The sequence below is a fragment of the Diabrotica virgifera genome, chromosome 4 (assembly GCF_917563875.1).
Source record: "Diabrotica virgifera virgifera chromosome 4, PGI_DIABVI_V3a".
NCBI lineage: Eukaryota > Metazoa > Arthropoda > Insecta > Coleoptera > Chrysomelidae > Diabrotica > Diabrotica virgifera.
This window is the reverse complement of record NC_065446.1, coordinates 3850370-3869548: the sequence shown is the minus strand read 5'-3', so window position 1 is coordinate 3869548 and position 19179 is coordinate 3850370. Positions and strand designations below refer to the sequence as shown.

Below are 19179 nucleotides of genomic sequence, written 5' to 3'. Positions count from 1 at the left end.
CCATAATAAGTTTGTTTTGTATTGGGAGTTGGAATTGATTGTCGAGCATCCAATAAACTGCAATCTTAGTAATTGTATGTGGTTTTAACGGAAATTTGCAGATAGTTTTACAGATATTTAACTGCATTTAATTGAAAATACAATTTATCCTATTTAAGTCTGCAAATATGAGAGTTTTGAATTATTATTGTACAGTGTGTCTGTAAAATTTGGAACCGCATGGGAAAATATTTTATTATTATAAGAGCCAGCTTAAAATATAATTTGTTTCAGAGCTCACCACCATCAGTTTACATACGTTTTTTCCTCTATGAGTCGTCAGTGTGGTGCGCTATGAATCAAACTATATCCAGCTGTATAGTAAGAAGTATAATATGAAATTAGTTGTTTATGAACACAATAGCGACATCTATTGAAATAAAGAGAAATCATAAAGTACAGAAGAACTATAATATCTTACGCCGGAAAGCAAACATACTGATGACAATCTAAAAAAAAATCGAAAGTCGCGGAGGTAGTAACCAGAGAGTTTCCATCTGTTGTCAATATGGTGGTATGGGAACGATATTTATTGTCGCTTTCTGTGGTACTGGATTGAGAACTTAGTTTATTTCTTAGCAGATGTCGCTACGATATCTGTGACATTTCTTTCTTTGCAATCTGGTAAGGCACAGATCAAGGTACTTGGCTGAATTGGAGAGAAGAGGATATGACACTACTGAAGAGGGGCAAAAAAGCCCCGAAACCGGTAGAGACTCTTCCTGCACTCTCCGATTTAACTAGAGTATAATGCTGCTGCATTTTCAGTTTGCAAAGAAATTGAAAATGTTTATACATTTTTGTCTTTAAGGAGTTAATTTTAAAATCTCAAATTAATAATTTTTTATAATTTATAGAAATAGAAATAGAAAGAAATAGAAATATTTATTCATCCTTTTAAGACATTTTTACAAATGTATAGGACAGGTCATATACAGTAATATAACTGTTACAAGCTAACATTGTTTAGCTACACAATTTTTTATAGGTACCTAACACCTAACACATATTATAAAATAACATATTTAGACTAACAGTTTTAGACATTTTAGACTTTGTATATACAAAACAATTTATACATAAAAAATAAAATAGTGTAAAATAGTTTATAGGCTATCGTCAAGGAATTCTTTGACGGAATAGTAGCATTTGGCTAATAATAAATTTTTGATTTTATTTTTGTAACTGTTAAAACTAGCAATCTCCTGCATTTCATCGGGAAGTTTATTGTACAATTTCATTCCCATAAATTTAAAACTATTTTCTAATCTTGATGTTTTAAACTGGGGTATTCGGAGCTTATTACAATTTCTTGTATGGTAATCATGTCGATGAGCATTAGTTTCAAATTGATTGAAATTTTCTTTGACAAACAGAAGAGTGTGGTAAATGTACAGACTATAGAATGACATGATTTTGTATTTTATAAACGTTGGTTTACAAGTTTCCCGAAATTTTAGCCCGAATATTTTTCGAATAATTTTTTTCTGAGTTACAAAAGTTTTAGGGCTGTCAATAGAATTTCCCCATAGTAGTATGTTGTAACTCATATGACTGTAAACAAGGCCGTAATAGATATTGATCAGTGCTGATATCGGCATAGTATCTTTTATTCTAGAAATAGCATAAAACGATTTATTTAATTTTGTATTTATTGTATTGACTTGTTCAGTCCATCTCAAACGGCAATCTATATTTAAACCTAAAAATGTTGTTGTTGTAACTGACGAAATAAGTATATTGTCAAATTTTAATGATAATGAGTATACATTGCTAAGAACATTTTGGGAATGAAAATATAAAAATTGAGTTTTATCAACGTTTACTATTAATCCATTTGCTTTGGACCAATCTACAAATGACCCAAAAACACCGTTGGATAATAATATAAGTTCCTCTTTACTAGGCGCAGAGATCGCTAGTGCAGTATCATCTGCGTAAATAGTAATAACTCGAGATTTAATGTAATCAGGAAGATCATTCATAAAAGAATAAATATAAGCGGTCCTAAAACAGATATTTGAGGGACTGCTTTATCAATATTGAAGACTGTCGAAGCAGAATTCTGATATGAAACTAACATTTTTCTATTGCTCAAATAGTCTACTATCCAGTCCAAGAAATCTCCTCTGAAACCTAGGTTGTAAAATTTATTTTTAATAAAGTTAAAATCCAGACAATCAAAGGCACGGGACAAATCAAAAAATAGACCTGCCACATGCCTTCTCCTGTCAAGATTTGTATATATATAATTTAAAAAATGACATGCAGCAGTCAACGTTGACTTCTTTGACCTAAACCCATGTTGATGCGGGGATATAATATCGAATTTGTCGAGAAAACAAACCATTTTACTATATACAACCTTTTCAAAAATTTTTGATAAAACGCTCAGCACTGCTACCGGTCTATAATTCGAAATCAATCCTGGATCATTTTTTTTGTGTATAGGAATAACTCTTGCGCTTTTAAGTGCGTCAGGAAATTTGCCATTAGCAACCGATAAATTAATTAAGTAGCTCAAAGGAGCAGATAGAGAAAATATTCCCGATTTTACGACTTTTGTGGATATGTTGTCCAAACCAGTACTGGACTTGTTTTTAAGATTTATAATTGCGTCTTCAACGTCTTGATATGTAACGGGTGTAAAGAAAAAAGTTTTGTCCGAAATTTTAGAACAAGTACATTTTGTAGATCTAGACAAGACAAAATATGATTCAAGATTATTTTCAGTTACAGTTGCAAAATATTCAGCAAAAACATTAGCGATATCCCCAGAAGATGTAATATCGCCACCCTCAGAGCTGAGAGTTATATTACATTTTTTTTGTTTTCTACCTGTTGCTTTATTTACCAAATTCCATGTTGTTTTAGATGTGTTATCTGATTGTATGATAAGCTGTTCATTAAATTGCTTTTTTGCATTTTTAATAAGTTTATTATAATTTCTTTTGGCTTCTTTATATGCCTTTTGAGAATTATTATTTTGAAGTTTTTTAGATAACCAATATACATTTTTTATATGACGACCGGCCTTCTTTACTTCTGCGGTTACCCATTTATTTTTACGGTTTTTAGTACTACTTCTCTGTGTTTTTACAGGACAATAAACATTCATGTTAAAAGAAATTATATCTACAAACTCGTTCATGGCCAAATTAATGTCATTTTGACTATACACTTCATCAAAATTAAGTAAAGACAATGCATTTTGAAACTGAAATAAGCAATGATCTGATAAATCGCGATAACAATGTATCCTTCTTTCTGTTTTATGAAAATTTACATTATTGGATTCAATTTTAAGTGTAAAAATTTTATGATCGCTGAAATGACCCTCGTATACATTAGATTTATAAAAATCAATATTAACATTTGTTAACATGTAGTCAATTTTAGTGGATGATGTATGTCCTAATTTATTTGTGAAAATCCTCGTAGGGTCCACAGAAGTAATTTTCAAGTTATAACTAACTATAACATCATGTAAGATTTGTTTCTGCACAGAATTTGACAAATAATCAACATTTAAATCTCCGCATACGAAAAGGTCTTGATAAGAATTGCTACAAAATTCCAAAATATGTTGTAATTTAATAAAAAATTGATCAACGTTACCTCCTGCAGGCCTATAAATGCTTATCACACACACTTTGCGATTTGAACTCACAAAAGTTATGGCACAACACTCACAAAGCTTTTCCACCATTTTTGTGGCTCTATCATCGGCGAATGACATAGACTTTTATGTGGTTCAGATCCTCTCAATTTATTCTAATTTATACGTTGTCCTCTAGTTCTATTCGCTTGAACAGATATTTTAGTAGAGCTGTACAAAATTTCGGGGAGATAGTATCATCCTGTCTGTCTACGTTCCATTTGGATCTTTTTGATATTTTCATGATGTCGAACACAATTTGTACCAGTTTCGTAGATACTTTTATTCAAAGTTATACAGGGTGTTTCATTGGGAAACGGAAATACTTTAATGGTGAATAGAGGTCACCGAGCCGGTTCTAGACGTAGTACATTTTTTGCCCTAACGACTTTTATAACCGAGTTACAGGGTGTTTTATCGATTTTGCCCATTTTTTCCTAAGCCATAACTTTAGAACCACCCTGTATATTTTTTTGATATTTGGTACACATATGTCTCATTCAAAACCCAAACGACCGACATACTAACCATAAGAAAAATCCAGGTCCGGATTAACAAAAAATTATAAAGTAATTGTGACCTTAAAACAACACCCTGTATATTGAAATTTTGAAAATTTGTTTGCATATTTGAAAAGAGCACAAAAAAGTAAGTCTAATGGTTCGCTTCAATTTTTCGGCCAGACAATTTTATGACTTTCATTTTGAAATGACATTGAATTTTTTAAGATCTTTGACATTAAAAAGCAGATATTATTAACTTTTAGTTATAAATTATTAAAGTTAATGGATAAATACTCATTTTAAAAATAATCAATACTTAATTACCTCGGTTTTTAACTCGGTTATAAAAGTCGGTAGGGCAAAAAATGTACTATATCTAGAACCGGCTCTGTGACCTCTATTCACCATTAAAATATTTCCGTTTCCAAATGAAACACCCTGTATAAGAGCAAACTAATAGGTCTGCAGTTCTTAAAGTAAAAAATATTATTACGCAAAAATTTTATACAAATTTCTTAAAGCAATATTTGACACAAATTTAGAAAATAGGGGGAAAATTTAAATAATATATTTTCAGTACTCACCCCTAAATCGATGTACATGATATACATAGGATAAGGTAAAACCAAGCAGCCAGATGTAAGCCATGTTCCTACATTGCAGACAAACGCAGGCAAACGAGGTCTAAGAGGTTTTTTAATGTACCTAAATCTGTCCCATGCCAGCAATATAAACGTTAGAGTTGAGGTGTGCTGCGGAATATCCTGAAATAAAAAATTCTTCGGGTTATTGGTATCCATAAATTAAATTAAAAAAGTTTTTAGTTTGCTTTATAAAATAATTTTTATATTTCACGGGCGATTTTGCTCTCACGGGTGAAGTTAAAACACATAACATTATATTTTATGGGGAAAGTTATGTCTAATTAAAACTTGATAACTATAGGGCTTTTCATCGATTGTCATTTGTTTCGAGCTTCTGTCATATGTTGTATAGTCTGTGTAGAATATTAATATACACGGATTATACGATATTTGACGGAAGCTCGAAACAAATGACTGTGAATGAAAAGCCCTATTACAGTCAAATAGTCCAGAAAGCCACTGCGCATCCGCTAGGAAACATATTCTTATTCGGATTTTTTGCACAATCTTACTCAACAAGGACCCCTTTTAACAAATTTGCATGTTGCCAGGACCAAAAGTTGGTAAAAAATTTTTTAAACGTTTTTTTTTGTTTTTTTCCTAAAATTATTTTTTTTTGCATGGAACAAAATTTTTTTAGGTTTTTTGGATCTTTCCAAACAGAAAAGTTCTTTAGTGACTTTTCTCTTAAGTTAATAGTTTTTGACATACAAGCGATTAAAAATTGAAAAATTGCAAAATCGGCCATTTTTAACCCTCAAAAACTATGTAAAAAACTGAAAATTTGAATGTTGCCAAGGTAAGTAGATATTCTTTAAACATCGATTGATGAAATCCCGAGTTTTTTGCAATACAATATTCAAAACTCCTTTGTTTTATAATTGCTAATCAAGCGTGCGCTACACTATTTTCCGCCGACAGTATGGTGCAAATGAAAGGAATAAATTCGTTATTTCGTAAACCGGCGACTCTAAGGAAAAATCCCAAAACGGAAAAATCCCAAAAGGGTTTTATTTTTAAGTTATGATATTGTGGCATATATAGTATACTAGTGACGTCATCCATCTGGGCGTGATGACGTAATCGATGATTTTTTTTAAATGAGAATACGGGTCGTGTGCTGGCTCATTTGAAAGGTTCTTCAATTCTCTATTCAGTAATATAAACATGTACATACTTATTTATTCAGGGTGTCCGATAATTAAATTTTTTTGTCAATTTGCCAAATGATTTAATTTAATAAAAATTTTTGGACACCCTGTATAAATAATTATGTACATATTTATATTACTGAATAGAGAATTGAAGAACCTTTCAAATGAGCTAGCACACGACCCCTATTCTCATTTAAAAAAATCATCGATTACGCCATCACGCCCAGATGGATGACGTCACTAGTATACTATATATGCCACAATATCATAACTTAAAAATAAAAACAGACCTGTTTTGGGATTTTTCCTTAAAGTCGCCGGTTTACGAAATAACGAATTTATTCCTTTCATTAATTTGCACCATACTGTCGGTGGAAAATAGTGTCGCGCACGCTTGATTAGCAATTAAAAAACAAAGTAGTTTTGAATATTGTATTGCAAAAACTCGGTATTTCGTCAATCAATGTTTAAAGAGTATCTACCTACCTTGGCAACATTCAAATTTTCAGTTTTTTACATAGTTTTTGAGGGTTAAGGATGGCCGATTTTGCAATTTTTCAATTTTTAATCGCTTATATGTCAAAAACTATTAACTTTAGAGAAAAGTCACTAAAGACCTTTTCTGTTTGAAATTATCCAAAAAACCTAAAAAAAAATTGTTCCATGCAAAAAAAATATTTTTAGGAAAAAAACAAAAAAAAAAACATTTAAAAAATTTTTGACCAACTTTTGGTCCTGACAACATGCAAATTTGTTCTTCTTGAGTAAGATTGTGCAAAGAATCCAAATTAGAATATTTTTCCTAGCGAATGCGCAGTGGCTTTCTGGACTAAAACCTGTGAATGAACGATCTATTGGCCGTTATATAATGGTGGACGTTATTGTCAAGTTTTGCAGTCCATAAATACATATAAGTTATTTGGAACTTTTTTTATTTTATTAATTAAAGCAAATATAATTCTACACATGGACGGGAAACTACTAAAATTTCTTTAATATACTAATACGGATACAAAACCTACAATTACATACTATACTATGAAAAACAGATGGGGCTTTTTTTAAGTATGTATCAATTTTTGGTGGTTTTACATTTAAACGAAAACATTTCGTTTATAAATTCGCAAAAGTGTGTGTGTTATTGCGTTGCCGCTCCTGCAACACTCAGATCAGATTTATCGATGGATTCTTATGTAGTTTTTTCTTTTGAATCCAAATCTGAAAACGGCATTTCGATATTTCTAACCGTCTTCGAGATAATTGACCTCAAATTTTAAAATGTGACGTCAAAATCGTTTTATTTTCTGCCGACACACTACACGTCCAGCTGAAATCGTTGCTATTAAGTAGTCTAGTTTTTTAATTTCGATTTGTTAAGCAAAGCATAGGTTATTTACATTTGAATTTGACATTTCGTGTCAAACTAAATTTTAAATTAAGTATTAATAAAACATCAATGACATTTGATAGTGAATTTAATTATTATATAAAATAAATAAGATGTTCAAAAACACAATTTGAGTATATTTTAAAAGCAATAACTTATTAACAGCTTTAAAAAGGTTTATACGAGTATACGGCCTCCCCTTTATGATAAATGGACTTTTCCATTTGCTATGAAATTAAAATATAGTCGGTTCGCTAAACTCGACACAACTGGCTAGTGATTTTAGTAGATAATTTTTTTGTTTTTTGCGAATTTTGCCACAATTAGCAAAATTACTACTTATTTAGTAATTATTAACTAATTAGTAATAATTTTTTTGCCCAATTGGCAAAATTATTGACTAAAATCACTAGCCAGTTGTGTCTGAGTTTAGCGAACCGACAGTATATGAAATAATATTGTTTGGTATAAAAAATTATGGTCTGATATGTGCAATTACATCCTTCTAATGGAAAAAAATATTTGAAGATTTTACTCAAATTATGGATACCAACAACATTTTCATTTATAACTTTTTTATTTTTAATTTGACGAAGAAAAGTAATTCTTCATAAAAAGCTCTTCATGTTCTAAGATTTATGATGCAAAAATCATATATAAAATTTTATTAATTTTATACGAGGTATATAAAAAATATGAATTTCGATCAACAGTAAACTACCTTTATAGTTCATAACATTTAAATTAGAATGATATAATTGCACATTAAAACATAATTATTAATTCTAAACTACTTTTCATACTAGCAATTTTCCATATTATGAATTAAAATACGTAAATAAACAAAGCTGTCGTTATGATAATGCTCGTATTTTCAGCTTGTTTAGCTTCGATTTATGAACCTGAGCTGCACAAGTAAGCAAAATTCGAGATAAATCCATAAAAATGTCACTATTATTTTTGCAGGAAAAATAACTCTTTTCAATAAATCTACGTCCCTCAAATAAAATATCTACGTCCCTAAAATATTTGAGCACTTTTTGGAGATTCACATTAGTTCACACCACTTATCATTGGCTCTACAACCTATTTCCAGCTTCCATTTCTTCCTATCCTTTGCCTTGGTTTTCAAATATCGTACTCTTAATACTTAAGTCGGCCTGCTCCTGGTCCTTAAACAGTTCTCTGGGCCTGAACCTTCTCCTCACTCTATCCAGTCTTTGGCTATAAACGTGTTTCGAAGCCTTAATAGTGGCCTAGCCACCACAGTCTGTTTATATTGATATATCTACCAATATTAGGCTCGCTATAGAGGAGATAAAAACTCAAAATTATAGCGTCTACGCTATAATCCAATTTTCTGCACGCCTTTATAGATATATCTGAGAATTTTACGTTCAAAACAGCCTAACCCTTCTTGCCTTCTTCACCACTTTTTGTTATCGTCCACGTTTCTCACGCGTGAGTGAGGACGGGCCTGATTAGAGTTCTGTACAATTCTGTCATAACAATGTCTGCAATACTGATGTTCATGCACTCTCTAGGTGTATCAGTGTCAATGGAAGAAAATTCATCAATAACTAAAATTTCGTTATGTACTGTAGGAAAGAGATGGAAAGGGGGCATTATATTGTTCCCTTCATCAAAATGTGGATCTTCTTGGATAAAACACGTTTTACAACAAAATGTATTTTTGACAAAATATGACATACCGGATTTCAGTGGTTAAGAGTTATGTAGGGACCCAGATACTGAAATTGCTTTATTTCTGTCTTTGCAAAAGTAATTCTTGACGACTTAATCAACTGCCAATTTTTCCTACTTCGAAAACTTTCGATTTTGCTCCTTAGTTACTTAACGCCTACCTAAAAATTCTTTTAAAATATAGTTTTTTCAAACTCACACTTTTGTATCTCTTGACGTTTATTTTAGCAATTGTCGCAGTAAACTTTCTCATTATCTACGAAATAAAGTTACTTTTCAAAGCTTTAAACGTTTCAGTTATTAGCTTTTGTACTTAAAATGAAATTTTATTAGAGAAGAAAGAGACCTCAATTGAAAAGTTTAAATTGAAATTCGAGTTCTTTGAACGAAGTTTGCCAGTCCGCGTATTGATATCCTATTCAGTCTTATATTTATTATCCCTTTTGGTGTCAGGTGAATTTTATGATTCTAATAAAGGAAGGAACTTCAAGTCTTGGCAATATATTATTTACAAATTCTCTGCTTAATTTTCAGAAAACAATTAATTAAAATCTTTCACATAATTTATTAAATGCGGAAAATATAAATCAGTAGGTACATATTTGTAAAGTAGAGCTAAGATATAAAGTATATACAGCAATGTAAGAACTTCGTTATTTCAGTAATTGTGTAGCAGAAACGAAAGGTTTCTAGGGGATTTCTTACAATTGATAATACGAGTAATAGCCGGTTATGCATCATATGCGGAGGTGATCATTATGTGCAAAATTGCGAACAATTTTAAAATTTATCCGTGCTTGATCGCGACAGAATGTTTAAGAATGTTAAAACTTTCTATAAATTGTTTAAGAAAGGGTGACCATGGTAAAATGTCTCAGCGCGGAACTTGCAAGAGATGTCATAGAAACCACCACATATTATTACATCGTGAACAAGGTTCATTCACTAAACGCAATCAATCGAATAGCGATGCATATCATTTTGATGATGAGCTTAAAACAAATGAAAACGAAATAGTACTATCTGCATGTAGTTATGTTATTCATGTAATTTTATCAACTGTATATGTTAAGGTGTTGGCATTTGTGTCAGGTGAATTTTATGATTCTAATAAAGGAAGGAACTTAGTCTCGGCTATTTATTATTTACAAATTCTCTGCTTAATTTTATGAAAATAATTAATTAAAACCTTTTACTTGATTTATTGAATGCGGAAAATATAAATCAGTATTGTTAAAATAGAGCTAAAATATAAAATATATACAGCAGTGGAATAATTTTGATTTTTCAGTAATACAGGGTGATTGATTAGTAGGGTAAAGCTTAATACCTCCGCTATAGTAGTAGATAGTAGATAGAAGTTAATAACAAAAATTTTAGCCACCTTTGGTTTAATAATGCCATATTTTTTATTTATTGTCAAAATTTTTAAGAATTATTGATATCGCTAATTTTCTTTATATCAAATACAGGGTGAGTCAAAACTCAAGTACATTATTTTCTCAGTAATGTTAAATAGAACACCCTGCATTTTATATCATTATTGAAAAGTAACATTAACGTACTTTAATTTTTATATAACATTCCCCATGCCCAAATTTATTAGTTTTCGAGATATTTTCATTTTTCAGAGCAAATTATTTTAGGTGTTTAATTTTATCTAAATTTTAAGTAAGCCATGACTGAATTAACAATTAAAGATTACCGATTATCAATCCGGTAATCAGTGTAAAACTGTAGCAAATAAAGAAATAAAAATAATTTATTAGTAATACATTTTACAAACAAAAACACAATCACTACATGCAACATTTTTGAAACAATTAAAAACTATCTTTTTATGTAATTGCAACAAATAAACAAAGAAAATTAGTAATAAATTTTACAAAGAAACACACAAACACAAAATACAATATTTTGTGAAGACAATTAAACACTACTTTTGTATGTAAATGTAACAATGTAACAAACAAAGAACGAAACATAATTTATCAGTAACACATTTTGCAAAAAACATGTTTGAAAAAATTAGAAGCTACTTTTAATAAAATATTTTTAATATTTAATCACATAAGGTGTTCAAAATTATCTCCTAACACATTTATGTATGCCTAAAAACGATCATTGAATGAGCTACTTACTCTACGGAGCATTTGTAAATTAACACATCGAAATACACTTTGTATTCTATTTTTCATCTCATCCCTTGTTGTTGGAGGTATTTTATAAACTTCATTATTAACGTAACCCCAAAAAAATCAGTCCAGTTTATTAAATTCTGGTGATTTGTGTGGCCACGCTACTGGTCCATTGAAAAATGAAAATATCTCGAAAAGTAATAAATTTAGACATAGGGAATGTTATCTAAAAATTAAAATACGGTAATGGTACTTTTCAATAGTGATATAAAATACAGGGTGTTCTATTTAAAATTACTGAGAAAATAATGTACTTGCGTTTTGACTCACCCTGTATTTGATATAAAGAAAATTAGCAATATCGACCATTCTTGAAAATTTTGACAATACGTTAAAAAATATGGCATTAATAAACCATTGTTGTTTTGCTTATTTTTATTTATACAGGGAGTTGAACTTGTTACCATTTTCATATAAAATTGGTTATAACTTTGTACATACCCTGTATAATATAACAAACCTTTATCTTTTTGTGATGGACAAGTTAACAGGATTTCGAATTTAAAATAAAATATAGGGTGTTCCATTTAAAAAAACAAAAGTTTGGTCTGCCATTGTGTTATCGAACACCCTGTAACATTCTAACTAATTTTGTAATGTGAAGCTCAAAGGTGGCTAACATTTTTGTTATTAACTTTTATTGTTTTACTATAGCGGAGCTATTGAGCTTTACCCTACTTATCAATCACCCTGTAGAGAATAATATAATATAATAAAATATATTCGCTAGACTTAAAAATTTTCAGACTTGAAAACAAACATGAGTTCTCCGTATTTCATAAACCTACCCAGGCGAGTGGCACACCCCTAATTTGAGGCGTAAAAATCGAAAAAGCGACCATGATAGGTGAATGGCAAATTTTGTTTATTCTTTAAATTTTCGAGGTCGGTGAATCCGAATATGAAGTTTATTTTTATCTAGAATTAGTGGAACATGTTCATAAATCAAATTTTATGCAAAAATGCGAAAAGTCAATTTTGATGATTTTTCATATTTACCTCCCTGTATCTTTGGTCGCTTTAAATATTTGCTTTTGTAAATTTTACTGTATCATCCTTTGAGTATTTACATGACAAACAAGATTGGTCCAAAACGTTTAAACAGATCAAAAGAGGGGTTGTTAATTTTTAAACATTTTGTCGTCAGATTTCGTTAGTTTCATGTTTACTTAACTATAGTTGAGTGACAAAATTTTTAGTTTATAATTAAAATAAAGATATACAATAAGAAAAAGTTATGTGACTTTATAGACGAGTGGAGCTCTTCCAAAAAAAACGCTTATTTCTCGAGATACTGATCACGGTGTGGTGAATGGGTAATGTTGGTCTTACTTTATGTTTTTGATGCTTCTAGACATTTTTGCTGATGGTTTTTGATGGCGGTATAAATAAAGGGAGACTATTATTATAAGCAAAATATTAGGCTTACATTTTTCAATTAAATCCATAAGGTAAATTTTTTATTCCATTTTATTTTATTGGATTTTATTTTATAAAATTTAGTATTTGTAATTATACAAATATACAAATAATGTCGCATTTAACCATTTATTGAATGTGAATTTTTATCCTAGTAAGAAATAATTAATTTCGAAATTAAAATTTTACTCACTGTAGTAAAATAATGTGTAATTAAAATAAGTAATTATACACTGAATTCAAATGTGCTATATTTTTGCTGATATACATTGTTCTGCTTAACTTTATTTAATAAATAAATTTCTCCTAGAAAATTTCATTTTAATTAGTTCCTTTGTCCAACTTTTTTTAAATTATAATTACACTATATCAGTAGAAAATATTTTAATTTTTTGCTCACTCGAGTATTAAAATAATAGTAATTACACTTTTTGGATATTTTTTTAAAACTGCTTTTTTGTGGCAACTGTTTTAAAAAAGCTTATTTAGAACAAACGAGAGATTTAAAAAAAAAATACGTTTGACTTTCATGTTGAAAGTTGTTAAAAATAAAGATTTTAACTAGCAAACTATCTTATTTTTAAATAAAAAAGTAGAAATAGTTTGTCTCACTGAAACTAGAAATTAAAACAGTATTACAAATATTACATAAAAAAATAATGTGTGTACTCACGTAAGAAGTTATACTTCTATTATAATATAATCTAACTTCATATTATGATTTCAACGAAATCAAGATACCTATCTACTTTAAACAGTTTTTTGTATTGTATTTAAATATTAAACTAATTTTAGAAAGAACAAAAAGAATACCAAAAATTAAAAAAAAAAGGATATGACTTTGTCAGGATTCGAACAGGGGACCTCCCGATCCCTAGGCGAATGCTCTACCGATCAGCTACCACCACTTTTGTAGTCGATCACTTCTCGGAAATAATTACAATCACGGTGACAGATACATTAATTGAAAATAAACATTTTCAAGAATACTTATAAGGAGGAAGACAAATCCACAGACATAAAAATTATAATAAATATATTTACTAAAAACACTAATAATATATTCTTTTTACGCACACCTTACTTGCGCTACATAACTCATAACTTAAAAGATGTAGCGACTAATAACACATTGTCGGTGTGAGCATTAGGGTGGGTCGAAAAAAATCGATATTTTTTTTTCGGATCGTAATACCGCGGAAAAGTTGCTAAATGGTATGACTAAAAAGGGGAAAAAATATTAAAATTATCGGATGTTATCTTCCGTTCGCGCATAAGCTCTAAAGTTTTGAAAAAAATAATTTTTTTTTGAAAATTTGTAATAATTTTTTTTTACGATATTTAATATGTAATAGTGAAAAATTTCATATACGACACACTAATAAAGTAATATAAAAATACCGGTATTGCACTTCAACATCTTCCGTTCGCGCATGGACATCCAAATATAGCCAAAATACAAGAAAATCGGATTTTTGTCCTATTTTCTTTTCATGTATAGTTACAGATATCAATAATGTAATACCTAATATCTGATTATACATGTTCTGATAGTTAAAGAAAAAAATTCAGACGTAATTAGGCTTGGTTTTTCGATCGCGCACAGCGATACAAAACTTACTGTCAGCGCCACTAGCGGGTCAACGACCCACGCCGCGTCACGTGATACCCCCTCTCCGCTGCAGGCAGCCATTACACTGGTCCGCCGCGCAATTTTGTGTGCCAGTCTGCTGTTGTCTCTTGAGTGCGGTGGATGTGTTGCGTAGTGTGTGTTCCAAATTTCATATTTTGGTGTAGTTTTTTGAACAATTGTGCAATGAAAGATGGCATTATCAAAGACAGTGATCACTAGACAAGAATTCCAGTGTCCGTTTTTCGGTACACCAAGAGACTTGCCGCCTAACAAGCTCCCTATAGGAGAGGACGTTCTTCGATGTATATCGAATGAGAGGTATAATTTAGCAGTTAAAGTAAACAACAAAAGAGTTAGTTTTGGACAAGTAGCCAATACAGTAGCTGGCAAAATAGTGTGTTTGTACAATAGAACATCAATTCCCACCGTAAGTGATAAGAGAGTAGTACAACTGTTGACTGCACTGCATGACAAGTATTATAGTTTAAGAAAATCTCATACTCGAGACAAAAACAAGGAAGTCTTTAAGAGAAACCTTGATGATTTTAAGAAAAAATGCTGTTTGCTTTTTGACATTGCGGCATGCAAATGCCCCATTGCCCTTGAATGTACCTGTCATAAAACATCGGATCAATGCCAGTGTATCTGCTCAATAACTTGTACTTGTGAAAAGCTTAAAAAAATACCTTTACTTGAGCTGAAATTTATCTATTCACTACGCACTCACGGCATTGGCAAAATTGGAGGTGTGGACTTAAATGAAACAAAGAAACGTGCCAAATCTTTACAGAGGAAATCTCGTTCCAGCTGTCCAAAACCAAAAGTAGATGTCCAAGTTTCCGAAACTGAACAACGTGATGAATCCTTGACCTCCAGTGACGATTGCAGTGACAGTGACCAAGAATTCATACCTGAATCTCCAAAAAAGAAATCCGGTTGGCAAATGAGGATTAACCTTAAATCTACTGCATTAACTAGTGATCGTTACGGTGTTTCCGATCGTGCTACAGCAGCAATAGCCTCAAGTGTTTTGCAGGACGTTGGCGTGGTAACTAATAGCGACAATTCACAAGTAGTTGACAAGTGTAAAATAAGAAGAGAAAAACACAATGTTAGGGCTGATTTGTCCAGTTCTATAACAGAAAATAAGCTAATTGGGCTATATTTTGATGGCCGTAAAGACGACACTATTGTGGTACAAGAGGCACATTCAAAACGATTTAAAAGAGTGGTAAAGGAGGAACATTACGTGCTTATACAAGAACCTGGTAATATATTTCTGGGTCACGTGACCCCGAATTCAGGAAGTTCAGAGGATATTGCGACCTCTATTATATCCTATTTGACAAGCAATGACATTTCTTTGGACGAATTAGTCGTTATTGGCTGTGATGGCACCAATGTTAACACCGGATTGAAAAACGGTATAATACGCCGTATTGAAACACACTTAGGTAAGCCTCTGCAATGGGCAGTTTGTCTTCTTCATTTTAATGAACTACCCTTCCGCCATTTATTTCAGTATTTAGATGGTAAGTCGACCGGTCCAAATGTGGTTTTGTATTAAGAAGACCAAACTTTTTACTGATGGCCCTAAGCTCGTGCACCAATGTATTGAAACCTCAAGATATCTTAAAGATGAACTCAAAGCTGTAATTGACCCAGTTATAGAGAGAAATGGGTTCTTTGCGCATCCAGAACATGTTATGATTACTATGACTCAAGATCCCAGAAAACATATAAGAGAACTGGGCCTCCGCCGCATCATTAAGGCAAGAGAAAGAGACCAAAAGAGGAAAACAATTCGAACGTACGTGGCACCTAAGCTAAACTTTTCCGCAACAGACTACACGGAATTAAATTATTGGACAAACTGTGAATTTTCTTCGCCGCCTCTATTGAAAGATGTCACTGATGATGAACTGAAAACCTACATCAAAACAGAAGAAGTAACGAAGTGGGAAATCCTATCACAGAAGATGCCAGTCCATACTCAAGCAGTGGAGAGAAGCGTCAAGTTGGTGAGCGAGGCTTCTGCTAAGGTTTGCGGATCTGCAGCTCGAGACGGGTACATAAGAACGACACTTAAGTCAAGGTCCACGATGCCAGCCTTTGATAACAAAAGACAGTTCAAACTACCAGACATGTAATCTATTCGTAAGTGAAATATGTACTTTGTATTTATTGGATAATACATCAATAATATGTTGAAGCTTGTATATATTTATTTTTCCTAAGTCCACATTTTTGAGGTTTTCAACACTTTTTTGCTATTTTTACAGCCCATGCGCGAACGGAAGATGTTAAAACTCATTACCAGTATTTTTATATTAATTCATTAGTGTGTCGTAGATGACATTTTTCCCTATTACATATTAAATATCGTAATAAAAAAAATTATTAAAAATTTCCAAAAAACTTTAATTTTTTCAAAATTTAATCAAACTTTAGAGCTCATGCGCGAACGGAAGATAACATCCGATAATTTTAATATTTTTTCCCCTATTTAGTCATACCATTTAGCAACTTTTCCGCGGTATTACGATCCGAAAAAAAAATATCGATTTTTTTCGACCCACCCTAGTGAGCATGCGCCATGGAATGTAAAATTTCACCCTCGTTCCTAAAGAAGTATAACTTCAAAAATTGTCTAAAATGCAGGACAAATAGCGCTTTAATAAAAAATACCCTACCTTTATACAGAAATGGAAAATGAAAATAAAAGACAATTAATATTTCATTCCATTTCAGAGGCAACCAGCAGCCTCTTAGGTATGTTTTACCCTTTTGGGATCATTATAGAGGCCTGTGGTCTGCTCTGAATCGTAACTTAGACCTACCGTCTGACCAAGCAAAATTATACGAAATAACTTGCTACTGGACGTTCTAGCGACATCTATTTAAAACAATGAGAAGTGTTAGATCCGAAAATCTAAAACTTTTACTCTTGGAGACCAGTTTCTGGTGACTACCTGAATTCGTGCCTTCTAAAATTTGCAAGGCAAACGAACGATGAATATGGCAGACTAGGGGAATCTAAGATTGCATTACACCACCAGTCAATTTGGTGTCCTTTTGCTAGAAGAAACACCAGTCTTCTTTTGCTAGAAGAAGAGGTAAATGATGGACCAAAAATATTACAGCAGGAAGTTTATTCTGCCCTAATACAGCTAAAGGATGGCAAAGCAGCAGGTTCCGATAATATACAAGCAGAACTACTCAAACTGATGGACCACGAATCAATGGACTCAATATAAACGTAAAGAAAACAAAGCTTATGATCGTCAGCAAGAAAAAGATAACAGAAGATCAACTCTATATCAACCAAACCCCTGTAGAAAGAGTGAGGCACTACAACTACCTCGGCACCATAATAAATGAAGAATGGAGCAATAACCAAAAAATAAGAGCGCGCATCGGAAAAGCTAGATCAATCTTCAACCGTATGGGGGCGTTTTTCAAAAGTCACAACTTTTCTCTTGGTATAAAAGTAAGAATGCTGAGATGTTACGTCTTCTCTGTTCTTTTTTATGGTGTTGAACCATGTACTTTGAACAAGGATATGTGCCGAAAATTGGAAGCATTTGAGATGTTGCTCTATCGGAGAATTCTTAAAATCCCATGGACTGATCGGGTCACAAATGAGGAGGTTCTTAAAAGAATGGGGAAGAATCGAGAAGTACTAACCACCATCAAATCTCGAAAGTTGGAATACTTTGAACACATTATGCGAAATGGATCCAGATATGCCCTCCTACAAGCCATCCTGTAAGGAAAAATATTTGGAAAGCGAGGTCCAGGAAGAAGAAGAACATCCTGGTTAAAGAACCTCAGAACCTGGTTCAACACAACATCTGTGCAGCTTTCCCGGGTTGCTGCAGTTAAAGTGAAGATTGCCATGATGATCGCGACATTCGTCACGGATAGACACATCAAGAAGAAGACCAGTCAATTCGTCTAGGTAAAATTCCAACGTATCTTGATTCCTTGTACTCAGATAGGCGTAAGACTGAAAAATAATGAAAGACACTTATAGTCGAGGAAATGAAGCTGAAAAAATGGCAAAACCTCGCAATTTTTTCGTCCACCATCGATTTGTACAAAAATTTGGGATTAGGCTCATTACACCCACTAGTTCATTTTCTATATTGAGCCGTTGTACGCTTTTGGTTTTGTAAGGGTGAAAACTACCCCTAGTTGTAAAAAATTATAAAATAACATTTTAAACTTTAATATTGTCAACATTTGGTTCTTATTAGTTACATAATGAATGTTTTATGCTTTAAGATATACTATCATAATATTTCAACCCTTAAAATCACCCTTGTTGGAGCTATATATAAAAAATTTACTTATCTTAAAAGAATAATTTCGGCTTGCATCGATTTACACAAAAATTTGGGATTAGGATCATCTCACCCTGTACTTCATATTCTATATCATGCTTAAGGGCGCTGATTATTTTTATAAAAACATTGTATACTTTAATATGGGTAAAATTTGGTTTTGATTGGTTAAATAATGATTGTTTTATACTTTAGGATAAAATATCATAATATTTCAACCCTTAAAAACCACCCTTAATAACTTACAGTTTTTATAAGTAGATATTTTAATAGGTCTATACGGAAAAAAAAGTAGAATTAAAGAATTACAAAAACATTTATTTACACAAAAATACGAATTTAAAAAATATGTACAAATACAAATACAAATAGTTTTTTATAGGCTATTGATTATGTATTGTAGAAAGGAACTACAACGTTAACGGGGTTTTATTATTTGATATGGTCAATGGATCTCTATATATGAAAAAACCGCGGAGTGCTACCATTTACAG

At 31.6% G+C, this 19179-nt stretch overlaps 2 protein-coding genes across 2 annotated transcripts in view; both read right to left on the bottom strand.

Moving 5' to 3' along the window:
* LOC126882886 (uncharacterized) overlaps window positions 1-19179 on the bottom strand; it is a 224021-nt gene that overhangs the window by 19949 nt on the left and 184893 nt on the right. The gene's annotated exons all lie outside the window — the stretch shown is intronic.
* Window positions 1-19179, bottom strand: part of LOC126882885 (gastrin/cholecystokinin type B receptor) — a 457238-nt gene that overhangs the window by 321308 nt on the left and 116751 nt on the right. The window contains exon 2 of the mRNA XM_050647949.1: window positions 4785-4964. Within this exon, the coding sequence (XP_050503906.1) occupies window positions 4785-4964 (180 nt within the window). The remainder of the gene's footprint in view (window positions 1-4784; window positions 4965-19179) is intronic.